The sequence below is a fragment of the Equus asinus genome, chromosome 3 (genome assembly GCF_041296235.1).
Source record: "Equus asinus isolate D_3611 breed Donkey chromosome 3, EquAss-T2T_v2, whole genome shotgun sequence".
NCBI classification, from domain to species: domain Eukaryota; kingdom Metazoa; phylum Chordata; class Mammalia; order Perissodactyla; family Equidae; genus Equus; species Equus asinus.
In genome coordinates this window covers 114,227,769-114,245,672 of record NC_091792.1, presented here as the reverse complement: position 1 = coordinate 114,245,672, position 17,904 = coordinate 114,227,769, and the positions used below count along the sequence as shown (strand labels likewise).

Sequence of the window (17,904 nt, the reverse complement as noted above, 5' to 3'; positions counted from 1 at the left end):
GGTCCCTCACGTATCCTTGGATTCTGCACTCCCAAACCATCTAAGTCCTTGAAGTTCCTTTCTCTGTAGTCACAGTACCTTCTGCTTAGATTACTTCTGGATTTGTTCTCGTTTCTCCGTCCTTTCATCTCAGTTCTTTGATTTCTTGTCTACACCCACTTTATGTGTCAGTTACTCTAAGGAAGCATTCTTTGTCCCACTTAGTCTGGATAAATGCCCTCTTATGTAAACTTATAACACTCTCACTTTTCCTCTTATTGCAGCAATTATCAAGTTGTATTTTCATATCTGTTCACTTTTTCTATCTCTGAGCTCCTTGGGAAGGAACAGTGCCACTTTTATTTCTGTATCCTCAGGACCTTTTAAATTCACATACAAAGTGACCTCTAAATATTTCCCATGTTTCCAGTTGCTTACTTGTGTGTCCACTGTGCTAGAAATCCTCAAAACACTTGTCCACATTCACTTTCGCCAATCCCTCTTCTCCCTTTCTCTCTTAAATTCACCTCTTCGGCCTTTTGCCCCCACCACTTTACTGCGACTGGACATTAATGATGTCGTTAATCACTTCATCCTGCTAAACCCAATGGTCAGTTGTCAATCCCTCTTACCTGACCAACCGGAAACATCTGACACAGTCGATCACTCCCTCTTCTTTGATACACTCATCAGGACAACTCATTCTCTTGATTTTCCTCCTACTTAATGCTTCTTTCCAGTCTCCTTTTGCTGGTTCCTCCTCTTACCCTTGAGATTAGAGGGCTCCCTAACTCAATACTTAGTCTCCTTGTTGTCTCTTTGTACAGTCACTCCTTGGTGATATCATTGATTTAGATACCACCTATATGCCTATGAGTCACAAATGTTGTCTCTATCACAGACCACTCTCCTGAACTCCAAAATTAATTTTCAAGCTAACTTCTGACATCTTCACTTTGTTGTGTAATAGACACCTCAAACCTTCCACATCCATAACTGAACTCCTAATCTTCACCCGCAAACTAGTTTTACATGCAGTCTTCACCTACTCAGTGGATGTGGTTCAGCCCCACCCCCACTGTTTTCTTTCGGTTTGCTCCAAATAGGCCTCCCTAAGGTTTTGAACATCAAAGCATGTTCCCACCTGAGGACTTTTATTCTGGTTGTTCCCTCTGATTGGAATATCCTCCAAATAGCTGCAGGCTAACTCCCTCAATGACTTTGTCTTTCTTGAATTGTTACCTTTCCGATGAGGCCTACCTGGACCATATAATCACAAGCCGCCCTCTCCCCACCCCTCTCCCTGACTCTACATCTCCCTATCATGCCTATTTTCCTTTTATTTTATTTTATTACATGGTACTTAGCTCCTTTTAAATATATGTATTTTATTTTCCTCCTTGCCAGAATGTTCGGTTCTAGGATTTTTTTTTCTCTGCTTTGTTTAAGATGTATCCCAACAGTCTGGAACAGTGTTGGCACATATTAAATGTTCAAGGACTATTTATTGAATGAATGAATGTCCTACTTCAAAGATACACAGAATGAACTGATTGTCCCTCAAAAGCAGCTTCTCTGTGGTTTTTCTGTTTTACAACCATTCTACCAGTCACTCTCCCTGCAAAAATCTAGAGTTATTACTGTTATTTCAAGAAGAAGGACTTTTTGTATACTTTATGATTGAGTTTATTTTGAAACTGATGGAAACCCTTTTCCCTTGACTTCTGTGATACCACATTTTTCTGGCTACTTTTTCTTCATCTCAGTTGTGAACTATCCTTTCTACATTTTCTCCTCTGTTGTTAGTGTTTCTGGGCCATCAATTCTCCCTCTAGTCACTTTATCTCAGTGATGTCAGATGTATCAATGGTTTCAATGAGCGTACTTAAATTTATGATGCCTAAACCTATATGTCAAGAACAGATATATGAGGAAGCTGCAGGCTGAAGGGTTAAGAACATACCACTCCAAAATATGCCACTTTGGCACATTGATTATTTTGAGCTGAAGGCAATTGAGAAACAGCAGAAGAGGAAGGGCTCTCTGATCTCCCCCTTTCTACCTAAAAGCAGATCATAAAAATTCCCATGTACCAGAAGAGAAGAGCATTCTTATCACCAGAGACTGGGAGTGAAAGCCAAAATGGATCTGTACAAACAAACATACTAAAATAACCCTTATCTTCCATTAGTTTCCTGTCTATTTCCTAGTCATTTTCCCACAATTTACTTCCCCTAGAAGCTTAAAACCCTTTCCTTTATCTTTTCACTTCTTCACAAATTTATTGTTCTTTGTATAAAAAAGTATTTAAGCTCTCAGTCCTAACTACTTCTTCGGGTCTTCATTTTTTCTATGAAGGATCCTGTGTGGACATAAAAATAAAATTTGTATGCTTTTCTCCTGTAAATCTATTTCATGTCCGTTTAATTCTCAGGCCCAGTCACAGAGTCTAAGAGGGTAGAGGAAAGATTTTTCCTCTCCTACAAGGCTTCTCTAGACCTTTTAAATTAATTCCATTCAAGTACGTCACATTCAAAATAGGCATCCCTGAATTCATCACGTTCCACACACTCTCGCCCCACCAGTACTTACGCCCTTTACCTTTTAATGAACAAAAATTTGTTTCTCTTCCTCTATTCCCAGTTTCAGTGAGTGCCACCTCATTGCCTATCCTCAAATTCTGTGTACTGGACTTCTTTATTTCCCTCACTAACTGACTTTAATTAATTAACAAATCATTTTAAGTATCTTTGGAATCTCTACTTTTCTCCATCCCCAGAGCCTGAATGGATGGATTTGAACCCTGATTCTGGCTCATGTTAGCTAATTATTACTTAACTTCTCTGAGTCTCAATTTTCTTATTGCAAGATGAAGATAATAATCATTTCTGCTTATTGGGCTATTGTGAAAATTAAAGGAGTTGATGCATGTAAAGCATTCAGATGAGGATTTGGAACACACTCAATAAATATTAGCCATTATAATTTATATGACTTCCCTACTTTAAATTTTTCAGTAACATCTTGTTGCCTTTAAGAAGAATTGGAAATATCTTAACATGGTTTGGATGCCTCTGAAAACTAGCCTTTACTCACTAATCTTGCCACTGAACTTGTTACACTCTTTGAGTCTTTGCTCTTATCATAAGGAATTTTGTCCACTTCCTCTGTCATGCTTGTTCTCTTTCACCTCTGTACCTAAAAGCACCTGCTGTACCCCCTGCCTCTTTGGTCAGTCATGAATTTCAGCTTGGAATCCTTCTTCATGAAGCCTTTTTAATGCAGAGCTTGAATCCTGTGTTTCCATTATTATAATGCTTGTCATGTTGTATTTTAACTACTTCTTTAATTCTCTGGCCTTACTATGTTGTCATCACTTTGAGGGAAGGGAACATCTGTCTTTCTTGCAGCATCCCAATTGACTGCCACATTGAAGTACTTAGTTAATATTTGTTGAATGAATGTTGTGTTAGCTAAAACTTTGAGTCAAGTTACATCTCCATTTAATTCCTGTAACACAATATAGGTTTATTTGACAGCATTCAATCATTTAACTCTAACTAAATGAGATTTAAAAAATAATAGTCAATTATAGTTTTCTAAAAACAATACTTTTTTTAAACAACAAGGGGTCTCTTAAAGTAGTAGTCTTTTCTATGAAATTTTAGTTTCATCTTGTTCTACTGTTAAAGGTTCTTGTTACAATATTAAGGTCAGTTATGTTATACAATCTAATTTAATTTTAATTAAGACTTGAAAATGCCAATGCTTCACTGTTATATAAAAGCAAGTTCAGAGATTAGTAGTTTTTATATGCTTAATAATATTAAATGACAGTGATTATGAAAAGAACCTTAGGTTTATTGATCAGATGTGTAAATATCAGCCATTCAACTTGACTACTAATAAAAAACCTGTAAGTTCAAGACTGTTTTGAAGACTTTTCTAACATTTGACCTTTAAAATTTGGATTTGAATCAATATCTAAATGTAGATGGGAGTACGAAATGCCTTATTCAGTAATGATTTTAAACTTCTGCTCTATTTTATTTTATTCTCAACTGATAAACTTCATATCAAGAAGTCAAAACTGAAGAATTAAGAAAAGTTGTTTTATTTTTTCAAATTATAAATTAACATATGCTATATTTATACGTATAAAAATAGAGTCAGAAAGTAGGAGACTGGAGGAGAGATGTGAAGACTTCTTTCGTTCTTTCTGCATATCCTGAGATTTATACATGAAGAAAAATATTTATACATAAATGTATATATAGTAGAGTAAAACAGCAATGTTCAGCATAATGATTATAGTATATATTGATAAAGAAATATTGCATTCAGGAGAACACATCAAAAAACAAAGATGTGGAAGTAAAGAGTAAAATAAAATTTCATATTACTAGGCAGTTTTTCAAAAGGATGTCAGTAATTTATTAATTTAAATTTAGCTAATAATTGTAAATAATTGCTCTTAACTTTCTGATTGGCTACTTACTGATAATTTACCTATTTATACATTTTTGCTTTATTGTAACACAAAATAACATTTAAAAAATAGTGAATGAACTTAAGACAGAATTCACTTTCCATTTTGTTATTTTTTGTGGCTTCTTAATTCTATTCTCCATTCATCCTTTAATATATTTTCAGAGGAAATTTGCTAAAAACAGAGATCTAAACATATAATTTTTTTGCTTGAAAATCTTTAAGGTCTGTACATTTTATACACAATAAAGCCCAAACTTCTATCATACTGAAGATTTTCTAAGATCTGATTCCTACCTACCATTTCTCCCACCAAACTCATCTTTTAACACTCTCTTCCCACACACCATACATTCACCTGATCCCAAAGCCAACACATTCCCTACGTTAGTACCTTGTTTATCATTGACTTCTCATTTTGTCCTATAGCCTCAAATTTTCTCATCATAATCAAGGAAAATTTATTCATCTTTTAGTGTCTAACTCAAAATCAAACACCTTCTGAGATCTTTCCTTGACCCTCCTCAGTAAGAATTCACTACTTTTTGTCCCATATGCTGTGAGTTTTTAGCTCTATTTTGTGCTTCTCTTCTGCCTTGGATAGTGGGCAAATTGAGGGCAGACTTCATGTTTTCCCTCTTTTTCCAAACCTCATCCAGCAGTGACTTTCCTAGTTCTTTCCATATCATACATATTCAATGAAACCTCACTGAATTACATTGAAAGTGGGCTTTGGGACACTTAAAACATTTTGGAAAGTTTGCTATAGAATATATTGTTGCTATGCAGGGTGGTCTGCATTCACTACAATAACTTGTGGTTCTACTTTTCTCCTTTTGAACTCTGATTGTCATCTTAATTCCCTCTAATTCAGTCTCCCTTCCTTCCAAACCATGGTAGTATCTAAGCACTTTATTCTCTGGAAGATATGGCAAAAGTTATAGAACTAGATGCTGTCAGTTTTCCTATGATATATAAGGTAATTAATGGTTTCATAGTCAAAGTAGGTTATCTTCATTTAGTGAGCATTTATTGAGAACCCAAAATGTCTCAAGGCACTAAAATTTACCCTGAGAAAACACAAATGCACATGATGTCTCCCCTAAGAACATCATAGTCTGATGAGAAAGCCAGACACAAATATGGATAATTCTATTAAAGGTGAATAAATACTAAAATGGGAGCCCACTGTGGCATTGAATCTCTGAAAAGAAAATGATTCAGATAATATTGGCTAATAATAGGTTTTTTTTCATTTGTACTTAGATATTCTTTGCTCTTATAATTATATAAAACCAATACCTTCAAAGATTTTTTTTTTTATGCTGGCACAAAAATGGAGAAAAATCACTTAACTATGAATTTTCACTGGATGGCAATCATTCAGCAAGGAGTTATTGAACACTTATTGGGGGCCAGGCAGAGTTTTTGCCACTTGTAAGTGAGACAGAGTTGCCACCCTCATGAAGCTTACCTTTTCTTGAGTGAGAGATCTAGAATAGTCATGGAGGTAAATAAATATATGAGATACTTCAGATAGTGATACGTGATACAAAGAAAACAAAACACGTAATGGATTTAAGGGTGGGGGTATTCTCTCTAGATATGCTGATAATGGAAGCCCTCTTTGAGCAGTTGATACTTTAGCTAAAACCTGAATGAACTCTGTGTTACAAAGCTTATATTCGGAAAGATTCAGTAGTGGTAAAGTTACGTATCTTTTCACAAGGCATTCGTTCTAGCTGGATATTTATTTTGGTGGTTTTCAAGTGAAGAAAGAGGGGTAACTAAGTTCCCCAGGTGGTTCTGCTTACCTAGTTTGAAACTTACTGCTCACCTGGGTAAGAAGTGCTGTTGATATGTTTTTCGACATTGATCCTTTTGTGTATTCTTGCTAAGAATCCTAGGCTATTTCACAAGCACATCCTCTTGGAATAATGACCAAAGTTGTTATTGGAAAGAAATATAGCTGTTTTTCCCCCAAATTTTTCACAATAGTTATAACAAATACATAACTCCTCCCTTTTGAAATAAAATAAGTGTGATTATACAGTTTGTATCATCTTTTAACAAACATGCTACAATTGTATGCTATGAGTAAAACTGGTTAAATGGATTTGCTTAAGATCTGAATTTAATGATAAAAGGTCCAATAATATTGTGTAATGCAGATATATGTCCAGAAGTATATGGTATGTCCATGATCCTGCTATGAATCTAAGTGTTTGACACTTTCTAGTTGATATTTGACTTTTAGAAACAAAGTCACTTTAGGGTCTATTCTGTAAACTGTATAATGAGAAGAGTATTATCTAATAGATGCCCCTAACTACCCTCAAGGTGAAACATGATGAGACATTTTCTTGTGTAGTTCACATTTTGTTGATTGGTTAGAAAACATAAATTTGCCCAAAGATACACTAAAATTTATTGGCAGAACTACAATGCAAATTTCCAGTGCCCATCTCCTCTTCAGTTTCTAGTGTTTTAAAAGAGACAGTGAAGTACGTTAACATTTAGTTTCTGGCAAGGACGTTGTTGATTAAATTTACTTCTCAAACTTTTAGATTATTTCAATTTGTACGTGTCAAACCATTAGATGATTTTTTTTTCTCGTGGACTGAGGCATTGTGGTGAGGATATAAATTTCTTTAAGATAAATTCAGGACCAATCTTGTTTTCTTCCAACTTTAGAATACAAATTTTAGGTCAGAAAAATATTTATAGCAGAAAAAAGAGAAATCAGTGAGAGCTGTTGGACAATAAAGGGGCATCCCAGTACCTCACTTTAATCAAATTCTTTGTACATTTCCCATTCAACTTTGGGTCTAAGTAGAGTTAAGCTTATTTCTTTGTAACCAAATAAAATGAAAATCAACCTGTTTTTAAAGGGATGTTGAGCTAATGAAAGCAAATGCAAATAACTAATTTGACAAAAAAAAATTATCTATGACCAGATGTCATCATTCCTAGCTAAAATATACAAATGCATAAATGTATAAGGCAACCAAAATATAAATGTTCTTTTATCATTGAGGAGTTATGAGTATTTAATTGGCCTTCGTTAAACTGATCACAAGGACTTGTCAGCCACCTTTGGAAAGTTTAAGCAAGCTGTATTAATTATAATGCCATTAAGAGTGACTTACTTGTGCTGTCTCACTAGCAGAAAATGAGTCAATTTGTTCAAGTCTCAAAAACACTCATTATAAACTATTTAGTCCACAGGTTCCTGTACTCCCCTATTCCTCAGAGCTTCAGGTAGTATAGTCTTCAGTAGTGAGTTGTATGACAGGTCTGTTTATGAAGATTGCATTGCAGAAGAGTTATTCCTTCCACATCTCACTTAAGTGTGGATGTTTTGTAATTATCAGGTATGACTTGTGCTTCATTCAAGGAAGACCTCTTCTTCCCACACTGGACTTTGATATCAAATGAAGTAAAGCTAAGGTTACACCTTAAGCACTTGTGAGCCAGGCAACCTAATGAAATGATTATACTATCCTCTTCAATTTATAGATGAAGTACAGAGATGACAGGTAACTTGCTCAACATCACACAGCTAGTAAGTGGCAGAGTCCAGGTACAAACTCAGGAGACGTGATTCCAAGTCCTACAGTCTGATTTTAGCACTACAGAATTCTGTCTCTCAAACCTTGTGTTGACATTTCCTTATAATTATACTTAAGCGATCATAACAGGTGCTTTTTCAAGAGGAATAAATGAATATTAGATTTATGTTTTAACCCACCCAAATTTTAGGACCATAATTTAAGTCTGTCATTTCTATAAGCTTGGAAATCATTTGGGCTTTCATAGAAAGCTTCTGTAAAGACTATGTCTTATTTGGGAAGATGCAATTGTTAAAATGTACTCAAAATTTGTAACTATGAAAAAATACTGCACCTTATACTTTCTCAGTTACAAAACTAAGATAAGTTAATAAGAAGTATCTTTGATTCATTTGCTATCAAGTGAAAGACAGTATTTTAGCTAAAGCAGTCTGTTGTCAACAGGTTCCTATTTAGAACATTCTTGGAGTTGACCATGGTTATTCCTTTTTCTTATTTTTTTTCTTTTTTTTCTCCTTTTGCATTTTTTAAGTTTAAAAAAATTTAAAGTAGTAAAGGGCAGAACAGAAACGTTGCATTATCCCCAATAAATTTTCCCTGAGGTAAGGTTAAAGTTAATCAATGTCAGATTATTAACAACTGCTAAAATTGCTGCTCCTTAAAGAAGAGGCATAATTTCTGTTGCATGTGGGATTTTCAGAGCATTTCTAATGAATTCAGAGGATCATCTAATCCCAGAAAGAATGCTTCTTTGCCGTCAAGAGGTTGGTTTTCTCTGGCTTCAGAAAATACCTAACCTTTTTTTTCTGTTTCCTATCTGGCATCTCCTTTTTGGCGTATCCTATTGGCATTACCCCTATAGAGAACTTCCTGGAAAGCAGATCATTTTGTTGAGATTCGGAAATGCTTTTGTCTAGCTTCTAGGCCATGCTTTAAACCCAGAACAAATGCCGGAGCTAACCATACTATGTTAAAATGCCCAGTCATTAAACTCATGAGAGATTTTTGGTAGTGTTTTTTTTTTTTTTTTAATGATGCAAAGTACTCAAGATTCAAGCAAGGCTATTTCACATAAAAGTCCAGTGATGTTGATTTTTGGCCAGAACTTGGAATAGCTGGGAAAAATATCAAGAAAAACAACTTTTATCAAAAGGCAAATTAGTTTTTGAAGCTGGTGTTAATTGGCAGCCAAGGTGTTTCATTATGAAGCTGAATTTTTAACAGTTGTTACTTGGTTACTATGAAAACACCAGCCAGAAGAAAACACTGCAGTGTAATGGATATTTCTCCAGTCTCTCCCATTCCTTCTGCCAACGTGTCAATAAAGTGAGTCCAGTTTGAAAACACCCATGTGCTGCCTAGAAAGAGCCTGCGTTGGCTGTTGATTCAACTTTATTTCTGGATTAGATGCATATTTCATGATCAACGGGTTCAGGGATGGTCACTTTCAGACTGCAGCTGCTCTTTTTCTATTTTGCAGTTCTCTAGGTATGAATGAAACCTTAAGACCTTATTGCGAGCACTGTTTTTTTCTTTGTAACCTAGAGCATAAAGCTAACCACAGGAAATATATAAATTGTAACTAGAAAGATGATTCTTTTGGATGAAGCAACAAGAAACAGAGTGCTTTATCTCTATGTGTGAGTGTACCTACTGCTGATTTTTTTTAAGGAAAAACACCTGAGGGCCACAGGTAGCAAGTGCCAACTGTTTATTCCCATCCCTAGTAGAGAACAGTGTGAAGAAGGTTTCTCTCCATACATAACATATCCGAAGCCCCTGGGAGTATGTATGCTTTGATATTTTCCCCATTCTGACATTTTACTAGCTGGCTAAGAAAAAAATCAGTTTGCTTAGTGAGTCCTTAACCTATAGGCAACAAATTCTTGTATTGTCCTGTCATGGTCATCATGTTAATCTCTGTTGTGTTCAGCATCTAGTTTTATGGTGATGCATAGAAAAAAATCATTTTTTGTAAGTGACGTGATAAAATTGTTATTTTAAATTACATGCCAACTGTTTCCCAGCCAAATAATTTAATTATGTGGTTATAGTCTTATTTAAGCCTTTGTTATTGCTTCTAAGCAAGTATGGCTCTATTTGTTGTCTTCAAAACAGAAGCAGGTTTTCCTCTTGCCTTGCAAAGTCTCAGGTAGGGTTTTACAGAACAAAATAATGAATGCTTCTGCTGCAGCATGTCACAGGGGAGGCTGGGACAATACTGAACTCATGCACACCGCTGATCCTTGCTTGCTGGGCAACATGTACACCTGGATTTCTGACAGCTCTGTGGGTTCACTAGAGACCTCTGTCATTCTGTTCATCCTCTCATAGGCAATGGTCGAGACAGTTAACAACCTCCTCCAGCCACAAGCCTTGAATGCATGGAGAGACCTGACTACAAGTGATCAACTACGTGCAGCCACCATGTTGCTTGACACTGTGGAAGAAAGTGCTTTTGTGCTGGCTGATAACCTTTTGAAGACTGACATTGTCAGGGAGAACACAGACAATATTCGTAAGTGGCCTTTGTTATACAGAAGGGCCAGAGATCCTTGTACAGCAGAAGAGGGAAAAGAAAAAAGTGTCTATGGTGGCCCAGATATTGTGAACGATACTTTATTTCAGTGGGGATAAGTTATTCTTTTTCTATAATCAGGAGGACATCACCTGTCATAGGCTTAAAAGGGTCTTCATAATTGTGTATGTTATCCTCCTTGAGACATTCCAGTATTGGATATGTTAGCCTGAGATCACTTACTGTGAGCTCCATTTGTTTTTTATAGTTTTTATATACGTATATCTATGTATGTATTCTACTATTTAAAATTTTATCCTCCTAATACAAGGCATATGGGTCACTTTGGTTATAATAAGAGGGCTTCTGAATTATATACTATAAAGAAATCAGTCATTTAAGTGAAGGTGAGGAAACAATTTTTCATAATTGTGTTACTGGCTCATAAAGAGTATAAATTTATTATTACAAGGATGTAGCTGACAGTTTTATTTCAGAATATTTGATAAAACTTTCAAACTTATTACGTTTAAAGATAGATCAATATTGACATAATAGTGCAGCTGTTGATTATAAAAGAATTTTTACTTAATTCATATAATAAAGATAGTATTTTGAAAATAAAGTCAGTGACAAAGCATTAGGATTTGAGCTTGAATTTTAAATTTTAGGCTTGTAGTTGATACATTTGTATTCTTGTTTACCTGATTTTAATAGCTTTTATTAGCTTTATTTTGAAAAGAAATTAAAACCCTAAAAGAATGCTTTCTAAATAAAAGATTGAACTATTGAGAAATTAAACTATGGAGAATATTCAGAAGTATTTCAGTGATTTAGGAAATTATCTTGGCTTTGGTGTGTTTTTCAATGAGTACTGATATCTCTTTGCTATTAACAGAATTGGAAGTTGCAAGGCTGAGCACAGAAGGAAACTTAGAAGATCTAAAATTTCCAGAAAACATGGGTCATGGAAGTACTATCCAGCTTTCTGCAAATACTTTAAAACAAAATGGTCGGAATGGTGGGTTAGAGTTTATTTGTTAAGCTTGATGGAATTGAACTTGTCATCCATTCATTGCCTTTGCTTGGAATTTTAGGCCTGCTATCCAAAAGCTCTCCTTCTCCTCTTGCTCCACTATTCTCATTGTCCTCCTGCCCTTCCTCCTCTTTCCTCCCTCTCACACCAACAATATTGCAGTGATATTTGTTCTACAAAATTCCCAGTCAGATTTGGAAATTGTTCATTACTTTTAAGTTGCAATGTCAGAAACTTGAATGTAAGGGAATTAATGAACAACAAAATTCAGATGACCTAACTTTTTTCCTCGAAAGGAAGGACTCCTAAGTAGTCAGATTTGGTTTCTAAAAATTTTAATGGCAATTTTACCTGTAATTTTAAAACCATATATATTTTTTTCCTTATTCATTTCTTTTTGAGGATGTTTCTATGCTTTTCTTTTGTAAAGCATACAGAAAACTGAAATGTGAGGAGATGCTTTTGGAAAACGAAACTGGTATAATAGATCAGTTTAGTACTAGATTAAATTTACCCAATACCATTAAAATTAAATAAATAATCTCATAGAGAAAGTATGTCTCAAACCTCACTAATATTAAATTTTTTAAAACATATCTTTTGCCAGGTAAATGAGATTCTTTAACCTGTTAGGTGATAGGAAGATGACCTCAGGGCATAGCAACCAACTCAAAGCTGATGTTTCATATTGCAGGGTGAATAGTTTTGGAAAAGGAGAACCTACTAAAATATTATCAAAAAAAGATTATTGTCAGCAGAACAAGATTCTTTATAAGTGTTGGAAATCTTGTAAGACTGAATTTATAAATCATTATGTTGCTAATTTGACTATGCAAATTTTAAGGCAGCAACAAGATATTCTATACAGCAAAATCAGATTCCTATATTAGCTCCCTAACTGGTTTCCCTCCTTCCACTCTTACCCCCCAACAGTATATCCTATTGACAAAGGGTTCTTCCTGAAACACAAGTCTGACCAGTTCCCCTCCAGTTACTCTTAGAATGAAATCAAATGACTTAACTAGGCCTACCACGTGCTACCTGGTTCACCTCCATCCTGCCTCATCTGTGCGACTTCACATTTGTCTTTAGCATGCTCTCTGTGACCCAGACAGTCTAGTCTTGATTCTTTTTTTTAAATTGAGATATGATTGACATATAACATTATATTAATTTAAGGTGTACAATGTAATGATTTGATATTTGTATGTATTGCAAAATGGTCACCACAGTAAGTCTAGTTAAGATCTATCACCACACATAGTTATATATTTTTTCTTGTCATGAGAACTTTTAAGGTTTAGTCTCTTAGCAACTTTCAAAATATGCAATATAGGATTATTAACTACATTCACCATGGTGTACATTACAGCCTCATGACTGACATTTTATAACTGGCGGTTTGTACCTTTTGATCCCCTTCATCCGTCTCCCCTACCCCACATCCCCTGCCTCTGGCAGCCACCAGTCTGCTCAGTATGTCTATGAGTTCAGTTTTGTTTTTTGCTTTTTAAGATTCCACATATAATTGAAATGACACTGTATTTTTCTTTCTCTGTCTGACTTATTTCACTCAGCATAATGCCCTCAAGGGCCACCTGTGTTGTCACAAATGGCAAGATTTCCTTCTTTTTTATGGCTGAATAATATTCCACTGTATGTATATACCATATATCCTTTATCTGTTCATCTATTGATGGACACTTAGGTTGTTTTCATATCTTGGCTATTGTAGACAATGCTGTGATGAACATGGGGGTGCATAGATCTTTTTGAATTAGTGTTTTCATTTCCTTCAGATAAATACCCAGAAGAGGAATTGCTGGATCATATGGTAGTTCTAGTTTTAGTTTTTTGAGGAACCTCCATATTGTTTTCCAGGGTGGCTGCACCAATTTATATCCCTACCAATAATGTACGAGGGTTCCCTAAGTTAGTCTTGATTCTGTTCCTTGAACATACCAAGAATGTTCCTGCATCACATTTTTGCATTTTCTTCCTTTCTAGAATGCAATTTTTACATTTCTTTGTATAGAAGCTTCTCTGTCATTCACTGCTCTGTATAAATCTCACCTCTTTAGGAAGGTTTCCCCATCTCCCTGAAGTTAGATCACTCTTTCCCAATCATTCTTTTCCCATTAGCCATTTTATGCCAATGCTTCTTCATAGGATTTATTCACTTACCATTATGTGAAATTATATTTTTATTTTTTAATTTTTTTGACTTGCCTGCTTGTGGTCTGACTCTCCCTCTAGGTGGTAAGCTCCATGAGAGCAGGGACCTTTTGTAATTTGTTCACTAATATAAACCTAGTGCCTGGTACAGGATGTACTCACTAAGGATTTATCAAATAAGTATGTGAACTTTCAGATACAAAGCTAATGAAGATTGACATATGTCTATATTAGTCAAATTATATTTTGTGCTCATTTATTTATTAAATTAATGTAATGTGTGTGTGTGTTTGAGCTCACATTTAAGCATTAATTTTGGAGTGAAGAATCTGTAACAATTACATGTGTCTAAAAGCACTGGTAAAACAAGGTAGGATGACAACACGACCCCATCCCACAAGTGGAAATTGGTATAAATTGCCAGCCAATTACAAACCAATTAAAATAAAAGTTGTTACTGTCAATAATAAAAATACATAGATGTTCCTAAGGTTAGCCTTCCACAAATCAGCATTTTTATATTTTACCTGAAACCTAGAGGGGAAGAACTAAAATTAAATGCTGTGTTGTAACAATCAAGAAGTGTTTAGTGAATTACTGTTGTTTGCCCAGTACTATGTTAACAGATGTGGACTGGAAGTTTAAGAATGCCCCTTTCCTTTATGTAGCTCTTATCATAATCTGTTTTCTGGGTTACTGAAAGAATAATATATATCACATAGAATTACTGGGAAGGCTGGAGAGTCAGGCTCAGAAAACACACAAGAGCAAGGAGGCTGACAGCAGGTGGTACCATCACACAGAATCGTTGCGGTGAGATGTCACTGCTGCCGTAAGTGAAGGCTGCTGCTGCACTGCCTCCTGCTTCCCTGTGTCACCAGTTCCTCATCCAAAATCTGAGGCTAGTGTGTCTGATTGGATGCATCTAACTGAGGCACCCAGAGCAACCTCGTTGCAAGGCAGGCTGGGAAAGCAAGTATATGTCTATTTTGTGTCTATAAATCCTTAAGAGTAGGGAATTTCCCAAACATGGGAGCACAGTTTAGATGTTGGCCAGCCTTCTCGCTCCTCAAAAAAATACATTAAAACTTTTTTGTCTTTGGGGCCAGCCTGGTGACCTAGTGGTAGGTTCACATGCTCTGCTTCGCCTGCCTGGGTTCACTGGTTCAGATCCCGCGCAGGGACCTGCACACTGCTGATCAAGCCATGCTGTGCCAGCAACCCACAGACAAAAAATAGAGGAAGATTGGGACAGATGTTAGCTTAGGGACAATCTTCCTCAAGCAAAAAGGGCAAGATTGGCAACAGATATTAGCTCAGGGCCAATCTTCCTCAACAACAACAAAAACAAAATTTCTTTGTCGTTATTCCCACTTGATTCTAAGATTCAGGACAAGGACTATGACTTCCTCGTCTTAGTTAACAACAGTAGTCAGAGCAGTGCCTGTCTCTTGGTGAACTGAAATGAATTCATACTGGAAGTAAGACATACGGTTTGACTTATTTTAAGAAAGGAAATGATATGATAAAAAAACATGCTAAAAGAAGGTTAATTTTACACAGGATTACATGTAAGAGATTGTCATAAAGGAAAAAAAAAGGTTGAAGGACATATGGAGATAGCAACCTTAAAAGAACATGGTAGTTGAGTTTTAAGACAGTAAAGATTTTGAATCCTTGTTTTTTTCTTTCACTGCAATTAAGATATAATTTACATACAAGAAAATGCATACATATTAAGTGTTTATCTTGATGAATTTGACAGTTGTACATTCCTATATAATATCACATAAAATAACATATAAATCTCTAATATTACTCAGGAAATTTCCTGGTGACTCTTTCCAGTCTTCTCACTCCCTCCCCAACCTGATGAACCTCCTTTCCTCTCATTACTGTTTCTGTAGACAAATTTTGCCTGCTCTTAGCTTTCAAATAACTGGAATCATACAGTATATACTCTGTCTATATTCTTTAACTCAGGGTAATATTTTTGAGATTCAGTCATTATGCTCCATCTATCTGTCATTTGTTCTTTATTGATATATAGTATATTCCATTATAGTAGCATGCTATAATTTATTCTCCTATTGAAAGATTTTGTAGTTGTTTCTGGTTCAGGACTTTTATGAATAAGGGCTATCAACATTCTTATATGAGTTTTTTTCTTTTTGGATATATCTTTTCACTTATCTAGGAAGGGTAGATATATGTTTAACTTTATAAGAAATTGCAAAACATTTTTCTAAGTGGTTGAACCATTTTACACTCCCATCAGCAGTATACAAGATTTCCAATTATTCCACATCCTTGTTAACATTAGTGTGGTCAGTCTTTTCGATTTTAGAGAATCTAGTGGGTATGAAGTGGCCTTTCCTATATCTTTTTTTGCTAAAATGTGTGTTTATGTGTTTTGCCATTTCAATGTGTCATTTATTCTTTTATTGTTGATTAGTATAAGTGCTTTATACATTCATGAGTCTCATATATATATATATATATATACACACATACATATACCTATACAACTTCCTAGTCTGTGGCTTGCCTTTGCATTTTCTTAATGCTTTATTTTGATAGACACAAATTTTCAATTTTGATAAAGTTCAGTTTGCCATTTTTTTCTTTCGTGGTTAGTGTTTTTTGGGTCCTATCCAAATCATCTTTGTCTTCCCCAAGATCACAAAGATATCCTACATTTTGTTCTAGAAGCTTTATGGTTCTGGTTTTTATCTTAGGTCTATAATCCATGTCAAATTACTTTTTGAGTATGGATTGAAATAGGGATTGAGGTTCATTTTTTTAAATACTAATATGTAGTTGTTTCAGCATCATTTGACTTTCCTTTTCTCATTAATGACTTGGCACTTTCGTTAAATTGAATGCTTGATTTTTGTTGTGAGTACATATTACATAGATTTGATTATGATCTGATTAGACCTGTCTAATTTAAGTGGAATGTACAAAGTAATCAGAGTTTTTGCCCAATTTATAATTCACATTTGCATTTATTTTAGGAGAGATCAGAGTGGCCTTTGTCCTTTATAACAACTTGGGTCCTTATTTGTCCACGGAGAATGCCAGCATGAAGTTGGGAACAGAGGCCATGTCCACCAATCATTCTGTTATTGTCAATTCCCCTGTTATTACAGCAGCAATAAACAAGGAGTTTAGTAATAAGGTTTATTTGGCTGATCCTGTGGTGTTCACTGTTAAACATATTAAGGTAAGAAAATGGCATGGTAAGTTTAGTTGTCCACATTACCTATATTTGCTAAAGCATGAACAAGAAGTATATTAATTTCTTTTTATTTTTTTCCTATTGTTTGACATATAGTAATTCATTATCTATAAAATGATAGTGGTGATTTTTTTTTCTAAAGTGGGGTAGGAGAATAATTCTTGAATATGTAAATGCTTATGGTGAAGACATTCATAGATGGTTTTATAAATGCTTCTCCATAATTAAAAAGAGCTAGCAATATGTTCAGTGGAACTGGACGTGGCTTCACATATGGTGTTACAAATAATTAGTCTTTGTGTGTAGATATATTTTTGTGTATTGTAAATTAAACAAAGATTTCTAAAGATCTTCCTTTCAGAAGTTGATTATTTAGAGAAATTTATTAATTTACTTTGCAATGTACTTTACTTTGAAATTAGTTGATGTGATTCTGAGACATTAATACTAGTATTCCTTCAATATTAATTTTTAAAAAAGTAAACTCACCTCTAATCAGGGGGAATAAACAACAGCATATAATCAAATTTGCTTAAACTTGATGAAGCTCACATAATATGAAAATACTGATAGATATCTCCACAAAAATTGTAACAGAGTATGATGTTGTATTAGAGGTTAGGAAAATGCCTACCTAATTTATATGATCCTAAAGTAGTTTTTGGCTTGATTAATTTTTTTTTTCCATGTAGCAGTCCGAGGAAAATTTCAACCCTAACTGTTCGTTTTGGAGCTATTCCAAACGCACAATGACAGGTTATTGGTCAACACAAGGCTGTCGGCTCCTGACAACGAATAAGACGCACACTACATGCTCTTGTAATCACCTAACCAATTTTGCAGTGCTGATGGCACATGTGGAAGTTAAGGTAAGATATATACCATAAAATAAAAA

General features: G+C 34.9%; 1 protein-coding gene across 32 annotated transcripts in view; it reads left to right on the top strand.

Moving 5' to 3' along the window:
• Nucleotides 1–17,904, top strand: part of ADGRL3 (adhesion G protein-coupled receptor L3) — a 798,980-nt gene that overhangs the window by 640,157 nt on the left and 140,919 nt on the right. For all 32 annotated transcript variants that reach the window (XM_070505775.1, XM_070505772.1, XM_070505777.1 and 29 more), the window contains 4 exons: nt 10,374–10,557; nt 11,456–11,578; nt 16,786–16,994; nt 17,702–17,878. In XM_070505775.1, coding sequence (XP_070361876.1) covers nt 10,374–10,557; nt 11,456–11,578; nt 16,786–16,994; nt 17,702–17,878 — 693 coding nt within the window. The remainder of the gene's footprint in view (nt 1–10,373; nt 10,558–11,455; nt 11,579–16,785; nt 16,995–17,701; nt 17,879–17,904) is intronic.